We start from the raw sequence: 18,651 nt of genomic DNA on the forward strand, positions 1-18,651 counted from the left end.
AAATGGCTGATTGCAATGAATGAAGAAATTGAGTCTCTCTACAAGAACGGTACTTGGTCTCTTCTGAAGCCGCCATCAGGAAAAAGAATTGTTGGTTGCAAATAGGTCTTCAAGAAAAAGGATGGCATTCCAGGGGTTGAAGATGCGAGGTATAAGGTACGATTAGTTGCAAAGGGCTATAGCCAGGTACAAAGAGTTGATTTTAATGATATTTTCTCGCCTGTTGTTAAACATAGCTCTATTCGTATCTTGCTTGCCTTCGTTGCCATGTATGATTTGGAATTAGAACAACTTGATGTTAAGACAGCTTTCTTGCATGGCGAACTTGAGGAACAAATATACATGCATCAACCGGAAGGATTTAAAATTGAAGGAAAAGAAGATTATATTTGCTTGTTGAAGAAATCCTTGTATGGATTAAAGCAGTCTCCAAGACAATGGTATAAAAGGTTTGATTCCTTTATGTTGGATCATGGTTATTCGAGGAGCATGTATGATAGTTGTGTTTACTTCTGGAAGTTAAATGATGGTTCATTTATGTACCTATTATTATATGTTGATGACATGCTCATTGCTGCTAAGGATTTAATAGAAATTCACAATTTGAAAGGTCAGCTGAAAAGTGAATTTGAGATGAAAGGTTTGAGAGCAGCTAAGAAAATCCTTGGCATGGAGATCAAAAGAGATTGAAAAGCCAACAGGCTATTTCTGACCCAGAAGAAGTACTTGGAGAAAGTCTTGGAGAGGTTTGGCATGAAAGATGCTAAACCAGTTAGTACCCCTCTTGTTGCTCATTTTAAGTCATCAGTTGCTCAATCCCCGCAGTCATAGGAAGAAGAGAGGTACATGGCACAGGTTCCTTATTCTAGTGCAGTCGGCAGTATTATGTATGCAATGGTTTGTACACGGCCAGACATTTCACAAGCAGTGAGCGTGGTAAGCCGATATATGGCTTGCCCTGGTAAAGCACATTGGCAGGTTGTGAAATGGTTTCTCAGATACTTGCGAGGTACTTCAAGCACATGTTTGGAGTTTGGGAGAAATACTAACACTTTGGTTGGTTTTGTAGACTCAGATTATGCAGGTGATCTTGACAAAAGAAGATCATTACCAGGCTATGTATTTTGCATTGGTGGTTGCGCTATTAGTTGGAAAGCTACATTACAACATGTAATAGCTTTATCTACTACTGAAGCAGAATATATGGCAGTGACCGAGGCAATCAAAGAAGCCTTATGGTTGAAGGGTCTATTTGCGGAACTCAATTCACACCAATGTGGTCTTACCATTTTCTGTGATAGTCAAAGTGCCATTCACTTGATTAAAGATCAGATGTACCATGAAAGGACGAAGCACATTGATATAAAGTATCATTTCATCCGAGAAACCATTGCTGAAGGAAAAGCCTCTGTTCAGAAGATCAACACTAGAGACAATCTTGCTGACATGTTCACAAAACCTCTTCTAGTGTCCAAGTTCAAGCTTTGCCTGAACTTGATTGGCATTTATGAAGAATGATTTTGCCCATTGGGGTTTTTGCGGAGAAGGTGGAGAAAATTTACTATATAAGCCAAAATTAGGCCAAGGTGGAGATTTGTAATATGGACATTAATTTGGCTTCTTCTCAAGTGGGGGCCAAATTTTCATGACATTTGCTATGACATACTATCCACTATAACAAATTTGTGGATCATGACATTTGCCATGACATAATATCTACTATTAGGCCAAGGATTTCTTGCTATAAATAGAGGAGTTTCTCCTCATTTGAAAACACACCAATTCAAGAACTTTTTACTCTTGTCTTTCTTTCTCCTCCTTTATTTCATTATAGAGTATTTTGTAAGAGAGTGAGTGTTGGGAAATGCTTGTGTGAACCCTTTCTTTGGAGTGATCTTGTGAGGTTATTCTCTTTGGGTATTTGGGACTAATTAGAGTATTTACTCTAATTTTGTACTCTCTTTTGTACTCTTGTTGGTATAGTAAAATTGCTCCTCTCCGCTTGTGGACGTAGGTTACCTTGACCGAACCATGTTAAATTTGTGTTTTCTTTATCTTCTTTAATTGCCGTTATTATCAACTTGCATTGTCTTTGTTATTGTCGTTATAACATTGTTTGGCTAAATTTTACACTACCCGGTAACCCGGTCCTAACAAGGAGTATCAGAAGAAAGAGTCAAATGAAAGTTGCATGAACAGAGGACGAAAATGCAAGAAAAGAGCACAAAAAAAAAAGTACCCAAGCCTGGATACAGACCAAGCATAGCCAGCTCTGTAGCCAGTTTGATCGCGCTACAAGCCAAGCGTAGCCAGCTTTGTAGCCAGCTTGACCACGCTACACGCCCGGCGTAGCCAGTTCTGTAGCCAGGTTGGCCGCGCTATAAGCCTGGCCTCGTGAGGTCTGTAGCCCGATGGTCAAAAGTTCGCGAATTAAAAGACTCCAATCCGGATTTGGACTCAAGGACCTTGACCCTAATATATAAATACTCCTTAAACAAGTTGAGAAAGGGAATGAAAGTTTTTGAGAGAGGATTCGACCTGAGGAGGCAAGAACACACTAGGAGCAAGGCGGAGAATTCTTCTACGAGTTTTTTCTTTTCTTCTTCCAATTTTTCATTATTGGTTATGAATTTTAGTATTGTAGTTTTACATACTATTATGAATAGCTAATTTGTTATCTAGGGTTTTGATGGAACCTTTTGTACGATAAATTCTTATTATGTTTTTATATAATTGAGTCGTTGAATTTCTCTACTTGTTCAACTACGTGTTTATTGTTGTTGATTGAATGACCATCAATTGACTGTACCTATTTAGTGTGATTCTCCTTGCTTGAAAAAAGGCACACATTTCTTGAACAACATCACTCCTAACATACATGAGGAATCAATACGGAAGGTTTAAAGGTGGGATTAGGAATAACGAAACCTTGTTGTGATCTTAGTGAGCGATAAACTAGTGCCAGCTAGCGTAGTTCAGAAGAATACACCTAGTAAATTATGGTACTTGCTCGAAAAAGAATTACAACACCCGAAGTACTCACTATCGGTAGAGAATACTTGGGCGATATTATAGGAGACGTAGCCGGAAGGATTTCGACAATTGAAAAAATCATAACTCTAGGCCTCCTTAATCTTATCTCCAACCCTTAGTATCTTTAGTTGTTAATATACTCCTTTAATTTGTTAGTTAATTAGTTAGACATAAAGATCTTTATATTTACAACTTAGGAATTGTTCGAACTTGTATTCTTGGTGATAATAAACAGTTATAGCTAGAAGCAAGGTGGAGAATTCTTCTACGAGTTTTTCCATTTCTTCTTCCAATTTTCCATTATTGGTTATGAATTTTAGTGTTATAGTTTTACATACTATTATGAATAGCTAATTTGTTATCTAGGGTTTTGATGGAACCTTTTGTAGGATAGATTCTTGTTATGTTTTTATATAATTGAGCCGTTTGATTTTTCTACTTGTTCAACTACGTATTTATTGTTGCTGATTGAATGGCCATCAATTGACTGTGCCTATTTAGTGTGTATTGCTTGGAAAAGGGTACACATTTAGGTAGTTGTTGAACAACATCACTCCTAACGTACGTGAGGAATCAATACGGAATGTTTAAAGGTTGCATTAGGAATAACGAAACCTTGCTGTGATCTTAGTGAGCGGTAAACTAATGCCAGCTAGCGTAGTTCAGAAGAATACACCTAGTAAACTGTGGTAGTTATTCGGAAGAGAATTACAACACCCGAAGTATCGGTAGAGAATACTTGGGCGATATTATAGGAGATGTAGCGGGAAAGATTCCGACAATTGGAAAAATCATAACTCTAGGCCTCCTTAATCTTGTCTCCAACCCTTAGTATCTTTAGTTGTTAATTCACTCCTTTAATTTGTTAGTTAATTAGTTAGACATAAAGATCTTTATATTTACAACTTAGGAATTGTTCGAGCTTCTCTTCTTGGTGATAATGAATAATTGTAGCTAAACCTTAGTTCTCTGTGAAATTCAACTCCGAACTCTTAGACCGGATTATATTTGCAGCGACCGCTTATCCTTTTTAGGACTAGAGTTGAACGTGATCAGTTATCCGTATCAATCCAAACACGACCATGTTCAGTGACTTAACATATCTTAGCTTCCATATGAAAGATACTACAAAGTCCTTGTCTTAGGTGTTGAAGAAAATGAAAAGCCCAACTTAAGGCTAATATTACATAAAAATACAACTGTCTTTGATAATCACAGTATCGTTCTTTTAGCTATTTTTATGGACAATTCACAGCATCATTTTTACTTTCGAGTTTCAACTGTTCAAGAATTTGATCCTCGAGCTGAGGAAAATTTTCCTAGTGTCTATGGTATCAGTTCAAGGCTACATAAATATGTTATTTAATGAACTCGCTGAGGCTAACACTGTCGCCACCACTAACCGATCGCAAGATAGGCATTCCAAGATCAAATGGTCCTAAAGAGTCTTCCTGCAAACAAACATAGGAAAGGAATATGTTAACTTCTCCTGTTCCTTGACAAGAAGCAAAATTTCAAATGGACACAAGATTAGTTAAAGAGCGAAAAGCACCCATTTGATGCCCTTTAGCCCAACGCTGTTGTCTTCATCAGAAATCCCCCTTGGACAGGAAATGAGGGGTGTCCTTGGTTGCTGAGATGACTGATCTTGTGCAATCACACTTTGAGTTGTGCGCTGTAACAACACCAGAATGTAAGAAATCGTCAATCCTTCCATAAGAACATCAAGAAGTTATGTAATAATGAAGGAAGCAAGATTAGGAAGCTCCACATTGAGAATTGATCACATGGAAGCAATATTATCAAAAGCCAAAAACTAATGATGGCTAAAATGAAGCTTTTTTAGCCTGAAAACCAGAAAAGATTATAGAGCAACAAACCTCAGGAGCGCTAGAGGATGATGGAATTCTGAAAGATTTCGAACTTGTATACTCGTGACAATTGCCAGGACCAGCTGTTCCACACGAAGTAGTTGCATTTTCGTTTCCTGGTGAAATTTTACGCACTGGAAATGCATGGCATGTCTCTTCAGCATCCAAGATAGACGAGTGCAATTCATGAGATGATGACTTTGAAATTTCAGGGTGTGAATTTAGGCGGGCAGCTATAAAAGCATCGAGTGAATCAGGAAAAGATGACGTAGGTTGTGAGCTTGGTTTGCCCTCAGTTCCTTGGTCATGATTTTTTACTTTTTCCAGCAGAGACACCTCAGATAGCAATCCTCCAATGCTCAAATTAGTGAGATTAAAATCCCATGAAAATTTTGACTCACTGTGCTGGCCATACTCTGACGTTTCCTTCAATCCAGATTTGCTTCCTTTTGAAGCTAAATTGCAATCACTAACCTTTCCTTGAGAAGATGCTTCAGAAAAGAAGCTTCCTGAGCTAATAAAAGAAGCAAATGAAGATGGCTGCAATCCCACTCTGTTCTCTTGTTTCATTCCAGTAGACATCTTACCCTGCAAAGACACTTCAGACAGCAAGCCTCCAACACTAATATCAGAAACTAACTGGATTGGCTGCAAATCCATTTTAGTTTCCGAGTTGCTGATCTTTCCTTGCAAAGATGCCTCAGACAGCAATCCGCCAATGCTTAAGTTGGTGAAAATATCATCCCATGGACTTACCATCTTTGCAGGGACATTTTGCTTTCTTGCTCCATCAACCTAGAAAGGAGTATCAAGGACCAAATTTAAGACATATATAGCCATTTCCGATAGTAAAAATCATCTAGTTAGACCAGTCCTAGAGACTAGATTCTAGAACACATGAAAATACAATCATAGAGGGTAGGGTAGTCGTTAACAATTGATCTTACACATGCAGTAAAGGACCTCCAATTTTTGTGGCAATTTCAACAATTAATTAATCTGTGTTTTCATCCTATAAAAAAAACCATGTCAATTTTGTTTAAGCACACATCTCGAGCATCGAGTTTTTCCCAATTATTGTGACAGTGGTTTGCTTGACCTAGCCACAGCCTACAGGTTACATAAACATGACATATCCTAGGTTGTTTCTGTTGTCAGTTTATGGTGCATGCGGGTTGTATACATCTTGCAGGACAAGCATATCAATTTCAGATTCAGAATATCCAAATCACCATAGAGTATTTTCGGAAACAAACTGTCCAATTGAGAGGGTTAGATATCCCAAGGAAACAGGTATCAGAATCCACTTTGATAAGCCTGCTTAAAAAAAAACTCACTTTGGAATGCCTGAATGCAGAGGTAGAGGAGCAAAGGTACATCTTTTATCGAGTTTGTCAAATTTTTTTAACATTGGATTTTAAATAGGAATTTGAGAAGTTTACCGGGCACCTGAGCCCGTACTTCCTTGAACTGCAGTAAAACTTGAAATAAACTTGACATCCCCAGCAAATGATGTGCCTAGCTACCAACCTATCAGCATTTAACAGGGTATGCCTACATATATTTATTCATACATTGACAACATACTAAATCTGGACATTTTTTTACTTTCCTGCAAGTTCTTTCTCCCCAAGCCACTATACATCAGTTTTAATTAGCATAAAAAGAAATATCTGTAGTGGGGTATTTCTAATGCACTGGGATCTCATTTATAAATGGCATTAGATTGATTGACTGAGAAGATTTACAGAACAAGATATTAAACAAAAGAACCAGAATGACATAATTACTTACCATATTATCAACAGGTATGTTCAGAGGCATCTTCTGCTCATTCATGCAGATTGGTTTACTAAGCTCTTCATTTTTCAATTTAGCTCCTTCTACTTTGTCATTTCCAATGTCCATTGCAGCAGCAAAAATTCTCTTAATACCCCTTGATTGTGAATGAGTGCCAGAGGGAGGGGATATATCAGGTACCTCAGAGGCCTTGAGCTTAACATCAGAAAACCAGCCATACCTAGAAAATTGGAAGCAAAATTAAAACCTTTCGATTGAAGAGCTATAAGCGAAAAAATGGAATCAGACCAGTCTAAAACCTTAAGCGAAAAATGGCAGGACTTTCTATTGCTGCATACACTTGTCCTGCATAAACGTTGGTATCTTTTGAGCTCCATCGCTTCTCTGATGCCAAGTTTTCTGTATTAATATTATAGGGGAATAGAAAGAGCTCCCCCAACCTCACACTCGAAGAATTCCACTTCGTATTAAGGTGCTTAATCACTGATGATATCTTCTTGTGAGTACTTAAAGTAAGTTCCTGGAATGGATTGCAGCCATCCTACCAGAAATACCAAAACTATCAAGATTCAATTGGTGCACGTTACGCATAGTCCTATTCATTTAATGCATGAGTTATACCTTCTCCAATCTTTGTCGGATACTTTTATTTATTGGAAAAAGCTGTAGCTTAATCTTCTTATGGGAATCAAGTTGTTGACTCCCAGTCCCTGCTGCATCATCTCCTTTTGTTACAGGGGAACAAGTCACCCTTCTGGGGAGTATTTGGCTAGATACTTTAGCAGCCTGTTCGGGCAAAATCCCATCATTTTCCCCAGCTGAAACATTTCTACATTCCCCTGGGAAGTACACAAGAAAAGTCATATGCCCAGTTGAGAGATAAGCCAAACAAAATGGAACTCAATCAGCAATTGTCTACAGATTCATGTCAGCTGCCTAACCTGCTGCATTCAGATGTTGCCGACCAATCCTACGTGTTGCTTTCTTTGATCCAACATTCTCCTTGTCACTGTATTTTTCATGAACCTCACTTTTCTTTCTCTTCATCGATCGGCTAAATTTCTTGCTCTGCTGCAAAAGAAGTTTAAAAACTCAGTATTTCCATTTATTTTTACTTCAGAAATCACATGTCATTCAAGAATCTTCTTATTTTATATTACATGGCATTTATCAAATCTTTGACAACAACAGATTTGAAAAATTCAGTTCCTATATAAGCACCAAATGAATTAAATCAACATCTTCTTCTTGTAATGTCAATAATTCAAACAATATTAAGGAAAAGCAAAGTCAACAATAAGCAGTGTGTTTTCAGTCAAGCAAGTTCCACCAGCAGCAAGTCTAGCGATGATTCCTCTCATCTGATTTTCAAAGACAAACTGTAGCAATACGTAAACAGCAATAAAAAAATAAGAACATATATAATGGGTGGTAAATACTTCATAGACCTTGTGCCCCAAACCTGCAAATGAAGCATATAGTCCTAGCATTATTTATCTCACCTTTCCAAGTTCTCATAACCCAATACTTTCTCCACTAAATACTAGCTGAATATTAAACAATAAACTGTGGATCAATTTCGATACTTGTATCTAGAACACTTTCAAGCCCCACGGTCTTCTGACTAAAACTTTTCAATTTAGAGGATGAAACTAAAAAGGGCAGCCCGGTGCATTAAGCTCCCGCTATGCGCGGGGTTCGGAGAAGGGCCGGACCACAAAGGTTTATTGTACGCAGCCTTACCCTACATTTCTACAAGAGGTTGTTTCTGCGGCTTGAACCCGTGACCTCCTTGTCACATGGCAGCAACTCTACCAGTTACGCCAAGGCTCCCCTTCTAATTTAGAGGATGAAACTAAAGCTTTAAATTGCAACAGAGAGAAATATCTAGTGAATCTCATGCAAAACCGACTTCCATGAACCTTGTTCAAGTAACTCTTCTTCTACTCAAGCCTAGGCGAAGCAGTTTTTATCTCATTTATATTCTAACTAATTATAAAATTCTCTTTCATATTACACCAAATAGCACACTTCTTCTCATTGAAATATCCTTTGATTTCAGTTTCCAAAATAATTCTCCCGTTTCATTTTTACAGCTATGGATCACAAACTGTTAAAAGTTGTCCTAACAAATAGCTTCTTTCATAACTGCCTCAAAATCAACTAGGTTAAACTCGAAATGTACCCCCTATCTGATGCCTGGAATGCGATAACCATTACTATCTGAAACCTTGTAAAGTCAAGATGCAAAAGTTAATTCAGCTGTAAGAATCTCACATCGAATACATTACAAAGTAAGGTTTGTAATTAGACTGAAGGTCAAGAAAGCGACTCACGCTCTCTATCAATTGTCACAGGGGGGAGGAAAAGGGTTAAGTCAAAGCTTGGGCAGATTCAAGTTAAAGTACTTCACAGACTTCCTCAAAAATCTAAATTCAAGATCAATCCTAAACCATTCCTGTCTTTGTTCCCAACTGTAGCATAGATTTCTGGTTTTTAAAGTGCCAAATTCAGGAGGGGTTGATTAACAACTACTCTCATCGTCCTAATTAATGTGATAGTCTTTTTATTTTAAAATGTCCTAAAACATCTGACATTATTTTGCAGATAATTTTATTCTAAATCATTTTACAACTTTCAAGAATTCAAATTTTGAACTTTGAAGTGATGCTTTTCTCTATCAAACTAATTTCTCAACCACTGTAACATTTAAGTCAGGGTCCAATTAAACACTGTTAAATAGACAGCGCAATTGAGTATTTCTTCTCACTAGCAGACAACATTTTCCTTCTCCTCTGTCCTTATTTTTAACATCTTCCAGCTAAAGGGCAAAAAATTACCAAATTAGTGTTTTCTTTAAGAAGCAAGTTATAACAAAACTGAATCACATCAATGGAATGAAACAAGAGAGATATTCTCATACCAAATTCCAATTGAAAATCTTTCAATTCTAAAGCGGCAAATTGAGATTCAAAGAAAACGAAGAAGCACAACTAGAAAGTTGATTTCTAATCGTAACTAAATCTTCAATTTCTTATTTGTAAAGAAGAAATTGAAGCAAAATAGCTATCAGGAAAAGAATTGCAATAGCTAAATGGTGATGGGCAATATCAGTCAGCCACAGACCCCCAGTTACTGGATCTAATCCTCCACGAAAAGTAAAAAAGTCCGCATATTTTGACCAATTCGAGGTGTGTGCAAGCTGGTCCGGACACCACCAGTCATAAATAAATAGAGACTGAATTAAATCTATCGGTTGAACCAACAGAGACATTCTCATGTCGATTCCAATTGAAATTCTTCCAATTGCGAAGGGCAGGTTCAAATTCGAATGAAAAACTAGGGTTTTTTGTTCTTCGATTAAGCATCAATAGATACAAACAAATTAACAACGCAGATATACACATAAAAATTCCGATTGAAGAAAATTCAAATTCAGATCTTCGAATTACAATTCATTCAATAGATTCAAAATCTGAGCGGATTCAATAATAAAATTAAACAAAATAAAAAGATGAAAGAGAAGAATTCAAGCTTGCCTGGAAATACGAATAGTGGGCGGGAATGAGAGATTTTGAGAAACAAAAACAAACTCACCAGTCACCGCGTTGGGTTTTGGAATTTGAATCTGTTTTTCCTTTTACCGTCACTTATTTATATGTGCATTTTTATAAGTTTTTTTTTTTTTTTGGCGCTTTTCAATTATCCAGTTGCATGTTTAGCTGGCCTTCCTTTGTGGGGAAAAAAAACTTACGGTTAACCACTAATTAAAGATGTCTTTTACTCTTTAGCCATCATTTAAAATATTTTTTTTAGTTAGTATTTAATAATTTTTTATTCGCCCGGACAAAAATACCCTTATGCTAAAATTAAGGACATCATGTCCTTAACTTCATATGTTCAATGTAAATATTAAGGACACAATGTTCTTAACTTCATGTGTATAGTGTAAATGTTAAGGACATAATGTCCTTAACTTGTATTTGCACCTTCTGTTGTTAAACTTTAGGATCTCATGTCCTTAACTTCATATGTGTAGTGTAAATATTAAGGACATGGTGTCCTTAATTTTATGTGTGCAGTATAAATATTAAGGACATAGTGTCCTTAACTTTATGAGTGTTGTGTAAATATTAAGGACATGATGTCCTTAACTTCATAAATACTGTGTAAATATTAAGGACAAAGTGTCTTGTATTTGCACATTCCGTTGTTAAACTTTAGGACATCATGTCCTTAACTTCATATGTTCAATGTAAATGTTAAGGACACGACGTCCTTAACTTTATGTGTGCAGTGTAAATGTTAAGGACATAATGTCCTTAATTTGTATTTGCACCTTCTGTTATTAAACTTTAGGATCTCATATCCTTAACTTCATATGTATAGTGTAAATGTTAAGGACATAGTGTCCTTAACTTTATGAGTGTTGTGTAAATATTAAGGGCATGATGTCCTTAACTTCATAAATACTGTGTAAATATTAAGGACAACGTGTCTTGTAATTGCACCTTCCGCTGTTAAACTTTAGGACATCATGTCCTTAACTTCATATGTTTAGTGTAAATGTTAAGGACACGACGTCCTTAACTTCATGTGTGCAGTGTAAATGTTAAGGACATAATGTTCTTAACTTGTATTTGCACCTTCTGTTGTTAAACTTTAGGATCTGATGTTCTTAACTTCATATGTATAGTGTAAATGTTAAGGACATAGTGTCCTTAGCTTTATGAGTGTTGTATAAATATTAAGGGCATGATGTCCTTAACTTCATATGTGTAGTGTAAATGTTAAGGACACTATGTCCTTAATATTTATACAACACTCATGAAGAAAGGGTAACAACGTCTTTTCGTATTAATTTTAATAAAGTCGTGGTTATTTGTGCTCAGCATTAAAAATACTAGATAAAAACTAAATACCATATTAAAAAAGTGGTTATCCCACGCTATTTCTTCCCATTTCTTCTCCTTTGTGCGTAGTGGTACAAAGCCCAGACCCTGTGACTAGGCTTTACAGTGGCCCAAAAGACTACTTATTGTAGAATTTGGCCAAGTTTTAAGGCTTTCTTATACGCTTGATTCTTTTTAACTATTATTTAAAAAAAAATAGCATCATTTATTGTTTATTACATAAAGTGCACTTATTTTTCATTATTAGCATATTATAAAAATTAAGCTCAACATTTAATAAGTTAACTGACTCACTAATTATAGGAAGTACTTTTTTTGTCCATCTCTATTCTCCCGTTCGAACATTCATCTTCTTCACTTCATTTTTAAAAATCTGATGCATATGTGAATGCCACCTAAATTCAAGATGTATTGATTTATACGTCTTTTATACTTTGTATATCAAGTATCACTTTAATTCAAAATATATTTATATGTATATAATTGTTATATATTTATTTATGAAGTGCCATCTTATTTTAAGACGTATTTTTAATGTATATTTCAAATATATTTTATATGTGAAGTGCCATTTTAATTCAGGGTGTATTTTTTATGTATATTTTTTTTGTATATTTATATGCCATCTTAATTAAATTTAAGATATATGTTTATGTATATTTTACATGTCTAAGTGTCATCTTAATTGAAGATGTATTTTTTATGTATTTTTTTTATATTTTATATGTATTAATTCAATGTATATTTTTTTATATATACGTTTTGTATATATTAACATATATTATTATCGAAGTAAGATCTTTATGTTAAGAAAGGAAGAAAGAAGGAAGAGAAAAACTTAAGAAAGATAATTAAAAAGAAAATGAATGGAAAAAATTTAGAAAATATATTGGTTTCGGCAGAAAACAAAATTAAGATGATGAAGAAAAAGAAGGAAAGCTAATAGATAAAGAGAAAAAAATGCATGATTTTTGTACAAAGAATTATTGACTTTCTATTCAAATTGCTTATATTTAGGGATTAATAATTAATATTCCTATTTTAATGGAACTGTGTGCTACAAATATAAATATTTTTCTATCACAACGGTAATATTGGGTTTCATGCTAAGAATTTGGTATATTTCTTTTAAACTGTGACAATTATGTAAAGTTTTCAAGTTTTAATGACTTTGGCCGCCCGGCCTTGAGATTTTTACATAGTAGGACTCCTCTTCAAAATTATTTATACAAATAATAGTATTTTTGCTTTATTAAAAAAAAACATTCAATTTACATTTATAGCATTTTTTAAGATTCCTTACCTTATTTTATGGCTATCAGTTTCTTAAATATAAACATTTAAACACTAACCCACAATTTAAGGGATTAGTTTGAGCCGTATTAATCTAACCACAATCCTCTCTCATCATTAATTTGAACTTTCTAAACTTACCGTTTGTCTATGAATTTTTTCTTCAAATAAATAGTTGCTCTGCACATTTCCGTTATTCTCTCAAACAAAAATATATATGCATATCTTTTTATTTATATAGTATATATTTAATGTATATATTATATATTAAATAATTCTGTACATATATGGTGTATATATTATAATTCTATACATATACGTTGTATATATTATATATTTGATGTATATATTATATATTTAATGGATAATTTATGTATATTTAACAAAATTCAAATATATTTTATGTATATTTGACATATAAAATATATATTTGTATATATGAGATATATGTTATTTATTATTCAATATACATTAATTGTATAAATAGTAACAAATTTAATATTTATATGCTTATGTATACCATTGTTACTCCTTATGTATAAATATACATAAATAAATTTTAAAATACAATATACTGTAAATAATATTAAAATAACTTTTTTGTTGAATTAAGTTCTTTTCGTGACAAGATTTTCGCTCAAAAAATGGTATACTAATGCCTACGGGGAGGAAGGAGTTGCTTTTGGATGGAAATTATCCTACCAATACGTTTCCAGTCATATTTGATTATTTTTAGGACTATTGCTCATTCTTAGAAAACTGAATCACTTTGTCGCTTTTTTAGTAATGAAATGCTTTGAATATTTTTCTTAAACGTGATTATTGATCCATGTTTATAGCTTTTTGATAAGATATGTATTTATTTAGCTGCCATGTTAGTAAAATATCTATTGTTGCTAGGGTTTTGAAAAAATTTCTTAATTTTTTTCTATTTGTGTTTTTTCGCCTTTGGGATTCTCTTTCTCCTTTACAGCTTGTTTGGATGGTTGTTATGTATCGTTTCATAATGTATCGTATAGTATTTTATTATATTATATTATATCATTTTGATGTATACAATGATTGGATAGATTGTATTGTTTATCGTTGTTTCGTGATATCATGCACAAAAATATTTTTAAAAAAACTTAAAATATTATAATAAAAAAGTAATGTACGAGATATAATTATTATATAAAAAGGTAAGATAAAAGATAAAAGAAGATTATTTAATAATAAGAAAGGGTAAGATGAGAAAAAAGAAAAAGTAACGACGCGACCACACTAAATTAAATGTCGTTCCATAAAGTGACACTTTTCGTCATTACGTAACGACGGATTTAACGATACGATACATTAAAATTTAAGTAACAATCAAAACAAATATTGTATTTAAAGTAACAACACGATACAATACAACAGGTAACAACCATCCAAATAAGCTGTTAGAGAAAACTATCTAGTTTTGCCTTTCAAACTAAAGATGCTACCAATATTAATTAATTCACAAAATACTATCAATATTAGCTTAAATCCCTCTTTTATTACAAAATTTGATGCAAGGTCTCATCTTTTTGAGTTACACTCCCCAACTGGCTGTTTTTTAATTTGCCATGTCGTAGACCTTATTAGTTCTTATATATTGAGCTTAGTTGATTGTACCAGTTCATTGATTGTGATATTTTCTTATACTTGGTATATATCTATATCTATATCTGTATCTATATCTATATTATTATAAAAGCACGAATGTTCACGCTAAATGTTAAAACAAAAATATACCTAAAATATTGATAGATTTTTATACCCTTAAAATTAAATTATTTCTTTAAAAGAGATTATTCCATATTGGATAAAAAGGTAATATTTAAAATTTACCGTGGATACTCACAAGGATTCAAATTCTTCTATTCAAGATAACTTCAAATAGGATATCTCTTTACCGATATTTGATGGGAAAAAGAGTGTTGTAGCAAAAAAACGTGAAACTGCAGCAAATTCAGCGTTCTCTTGTTACACTTACCTTTGCAGCTATGTCAACTTAAAGAAAATCTATATACAATTTATGTTAGGATTTCCCCCCTGATTTTCTTACATTATTTGGGTTTTACTTTTCTCTTAAAGGAAAGTCAAAGTATTACCATAATTACTTTTACTTTTCTCTTCCCCATATTTGGTTATTCCTTGCCTTGGGGAAAAACTTTTGGACATTAATAAATTGAAGACATTCTTCCCACAACCAAGCTCCACAATATAGTCGTTTAAAGAGTTTTGTTTAAGGGAGAATTTTCTCTCAATATGATCTTATATTTTCTTCTCATATGTAGGCCAATTGGCCAAATCATATTTTCATACATATTTTAGTATACTTTTCTTTGTGTCTCTGTCAACAACAATAACAACAACATACCCAGTTTTATCCCACACCGTGAGATCTGGGGAGGGTAGTGTGTACGCAGATCTTATCCCTACCTTGTGAGGATGGAGAAGCTATTTCCAATAGACCGTTGGCTCAGGAAAGTATAAGCACCACATTAATGAAAATATAGACAAGAAGGGACATCACCAAAAAGCCGTATAAAATCAGAATAAAAACAACAAGATATTAAGGTAATCAACAATGAAAGAAAATAATGGTTAGTCATAAAAATCTACTGCCCACAGAAAGCGAGACTGCATGCCAATACTACTGTTATGAACATTCTAGACTACCTACTCTACTACCCTAACCATCGACCTCTATACCTTCCTATCTAGGGTCATGTCCTTAATTAGCTATAGTTGCGCCATGTCTTGCCTAATCACCTCTCCCCACCTCTTCTTTGACCTACCTCTACCTCTCTGTAGGCCCTCCAATGTCAACCTCTCACACCTCCTCACCGGGGTGTCTGTGCTCCTCCTCCTCACATGACCAAACCACCTAAGTTGCGCTTCCTACATCTTGTCCTCAATAGGTGTCACACCCACCTTGTCGCGAATAACCTCATTTATGATCCTATCTAACCTGGTGTACCCGCACATCTATCTCAACATCCTCATCTTTGCTACCTTCATATTCTGGACATGAGCGATCTTGACTGGCCAACACTCAAGCCCATACAACATCGTTGGTTTGACCACCACTCTGTAGAACTTACCCTTAAGTTTCGATAGCACTTTCTTGTCACATAAAACACCGGAAGCGAGTCTCCATTTCATCCATCCCGTCCCAATACGATGTGTGACATCTTCATCAATCTCTCAATCCCCCTGAATAATAGATTCAAGGTACTTAACTCCCTCTCCTAGGGATGACCTGCGAGTCCAGCCTCACCTCCCCTTCCCCCCTTTGAGTCTCGCCACTGAACTTGTACTCCAAGTATTCTGTCTTGATCCTGCTCAACTTAAAACCTTTAGATTCCAAGGTCTGCCTCCATACCTCTAATTGCGCGTTCACACCATCTCGCATCTCGTCAATCAATATAATATCATCTGCAAATATCATGCACCACGACACCTCCTATTGGATGTGGCGTGTCAGTAATGTACGAGACCAAGCAAACAAAAAAGGGCTGAGTGCCGACCCCTGATGCAACCCCATAATAATCAAAAAATGCTCTGAGTCCCCACCCACTGTCCTCACTCGGGTCTTTACTCCATCATACATGTCCTTAATCAACCTGACGTAGGCAACATGTACACCTCTTGCCTCCAAACATCTCCACAAAACCTCCCTCGGAACTTTATTATACGCCTTTTCTAAGTCGATGAACACCATATGCAAGTCCTTCTTTCTCTCCCTATACTGCTCCATCAATCTCCTAACAAGGTGGATGACGTCTGTAGTCGAACACCCTGGAATAAACCCAAACTGGTTCTTGGAAATAGACACCCTATTCCTCACCCTTAGCTCTACCACTCTCTTCCAGACTTTCATAGTATGGCTAAGCAACTTGATACCCCGATAGCTATTACAATTTTGGATATCACCCTTGTTCTTGTATACAGGAACCATCGTGCTCCACCTCCACTCTTCGGGCATCTTCTTCATTCGAAAAATGACATTATAAAACCTAGTGAGCCACTCCAAGTCTGCCTTGCCCGCACTCTTCCAAAACTCCATCGGGATTTTATCCGGCCCCATCGCTTTGCCCCTACTCATCTTACACATAGCCCCCTCAACTTCATCAACTCTAATCCGCCTACAATACCCATAGTCACAACGACTCCCGGAGAGTTCCAAATCACCTAGAACAATGCTCATGTCCCCCTCCTCATTCAAGAGACCATGGAAGTAAGTCTGCCATCTCCGACGGATAAGCCCCTCATCTAACAAAACTCAACCTTCTTCGTCCTTGATGCACTTCACTTGGTCCAAGTCACGCGCCTTTCATTCTCGCGCCTTGCCTTACCTGAACAACCTCTTATCCCCACCTCGGCCCTCAAGTTCCTCATACAAATGACTAAAAGCTGCAGTCTTGGCCTCCGTAACTGCTAATTTTGCCTCTTTCTTAGCCAACTTATAATGCTCCCTATTCGCCCTCTTCTCCTCCCCGTCTACACTTTTCACTAGCTTCAGATACGTTGCTTTCTTGATGTCCTCTTTTCCTTGTACCTCTTCAGTCCATCACCAGTATCCCTTGTGATCACCAGAGTAACCCTTTGAGACCCCTAAAACCTCACTCGCGGCTTCCTTAATGCACTGCAGAGTCGTGGTCTACATAGCGCTTGCGTCCCCACTACTCCTCCAAGCTCCCATAGTCACCAGCTTGACACCCAACTCCTGCGCTTTAGCTTCTGTCAAGGCTCCCCACTTGATCCTATGTTGGCTATACGTTGCCCTCTTCCTCCTCTTCCTCATGATATCAAGGTCTATGACTATGAGCCTATCAAGGGTCGAGAGGTTCGCACTCGTGATGACCTTGCAATCCGTGCAAAGACCTCTATTGGACTTCCTACAGAGTAAATAATCAATCTGAGTCTCGACCACCGAACTCCGGAAGGTGACCAAGTGTTCCCTCTTCTTCGGGAAACTCGAGTTTGCTATCAACAAATTAAATGCTCTAGAAAAGTTCAGAAGAGACGTTCCCCCTCCGTTTCTATCTCCAAAACCGAAGCTATCATGTACATCATCATACCCCCCAGACATCGCTCCAATGTATCTGTTGGAATCTTCTCCTATTAAAAGCTTCTCGGAATGCGGGATACCACGCACCATCTCATCCAAATCCTCCCAGAAATGCCACTGATTATGTTCAAAGTAAAACCTCCAACAACTAGCTTAATAGTCATCAGCCTGTCATTCACCCTCCTAACCTCCACCACTAGTTCCCGGAGATCCTTATCAACCAAGATACCTACCCTGTTCCTGCCCCACCCTCCCAGAATACAAAAGTTTGAAACTGCCCACATCCCGCGCCTTATCTCCTACCCACCTAGTCTCTTGTACACAAGCTATATTGATCTTCCTTTTCTCTAGAAACTTCGCTAACTCTACAGATTTTTCAGTCAAAGTTCCTTTCACTTTGGGACCCGAAATTCCCAGTCTCCTGTACACAAGCTACAAAATCTTTGTGTCTCTGTCACGACCTGAAATTCCTACCTTCAGGACCATGATGGTGCCTAACATTTTACTTGCTAGGCAAGCCAACGTTAGAATAATTTTAGTCATTATTAACAATTCAATTTAAATGGTAATATAGAAACCAATCATATAGAATAATCTGAAATAGAAATTTCCTACAATCCCAAAATCGGTAGTACAAGTCTTAAGCTCTACAGAA

The 18,651-nt window shown here is 35.9% G+C and overlaps 2 protein-coding genes across 5 annotated transcripts; both read right to left on the bottom strand.

The window, feature by feature from the left end:
- Positions 1 to 4,181: 4,181 nt before the first annotated feature.
- Positions 4,182 to 10,395, bottom strand: LOC104114757 (TSL-kinase interacting protein 1). 4 transcript variants are annotated; one of them, XM_009625271.4, is made up of 8 exons: positions 10,302 to 10,395; positions 7,646 to 7,775; positions 7,326 to 7,543; positions 7,004 to 7,245; positions 6,699 to 6,924; positions 4,914 to 5,699; positions 4,586 to 4,708; positions 4,182 to 4,484 (listed from the first exon to the last, which is right to left on the bottom strand). In XM_009625271.4, exons 2-8 carry the CDS (start codon positions 7,749 to 7,751, stop codon positions 4,392 to 4,394), a joined length of 1,794 nt encoding a protein of 597 aa, XP_009623566.1. In that variant the 5' UTR covers positions 7,752 to 7,775; positions 10,302 to 10,395; the 3' UTR covers positions 4,182 to 4,391. The 4 variants fall into 4 exon arrangements, with proteins under 4 accessions (XP_009623566.1, XP_009623564.1, XP_009623565.1 ...); XM_009625269.4 differs by having other exon boundaries at positions 7,646 to 7,772; positions 10,244 to 10,376; XM_009625270.4 differs by having other exon boundaries at positions 10,244 to 10,363.
- On the bottom strand, positions 7,979 to 18,086 carry LOC138893008 (uncharacterized). The gene is made up of 4 exons (XM_070176771.1): positions 17,612 to 18,086; positions 17,281 to 17,485; positions 15,894 to 15,966; positions 7,979 to 8,083 (listed from the first exon to the last, which is right to left on the bottom strand). The coding sequence occupies exons 1-4, from the start codon at positions 18,084 to 18,086 to the stop codon at positions 7,979 to 7,981; spliced, it is 858 nt and encodes a 285-aa protein (XP_070032872.1).
- Between the last annotated feature and the right edge of the window lie 565 nt (positions 18,087 to 18,651).

Source organism: Nicotiana tomentosiformis, chromosome 5, assembly GCF_000390325.3.
Source record: "Nicotiana tomentosiformis chromosome 5, ASM39032v3, whole genome shotgun sequence".
Lineage (NCBI taxonomy): Eukaryota > Viridiplantae > Streptophyta > Magnoliopsida > Solanales > Solanaceae > Nicotiana > Nicotiana tomentosiformis.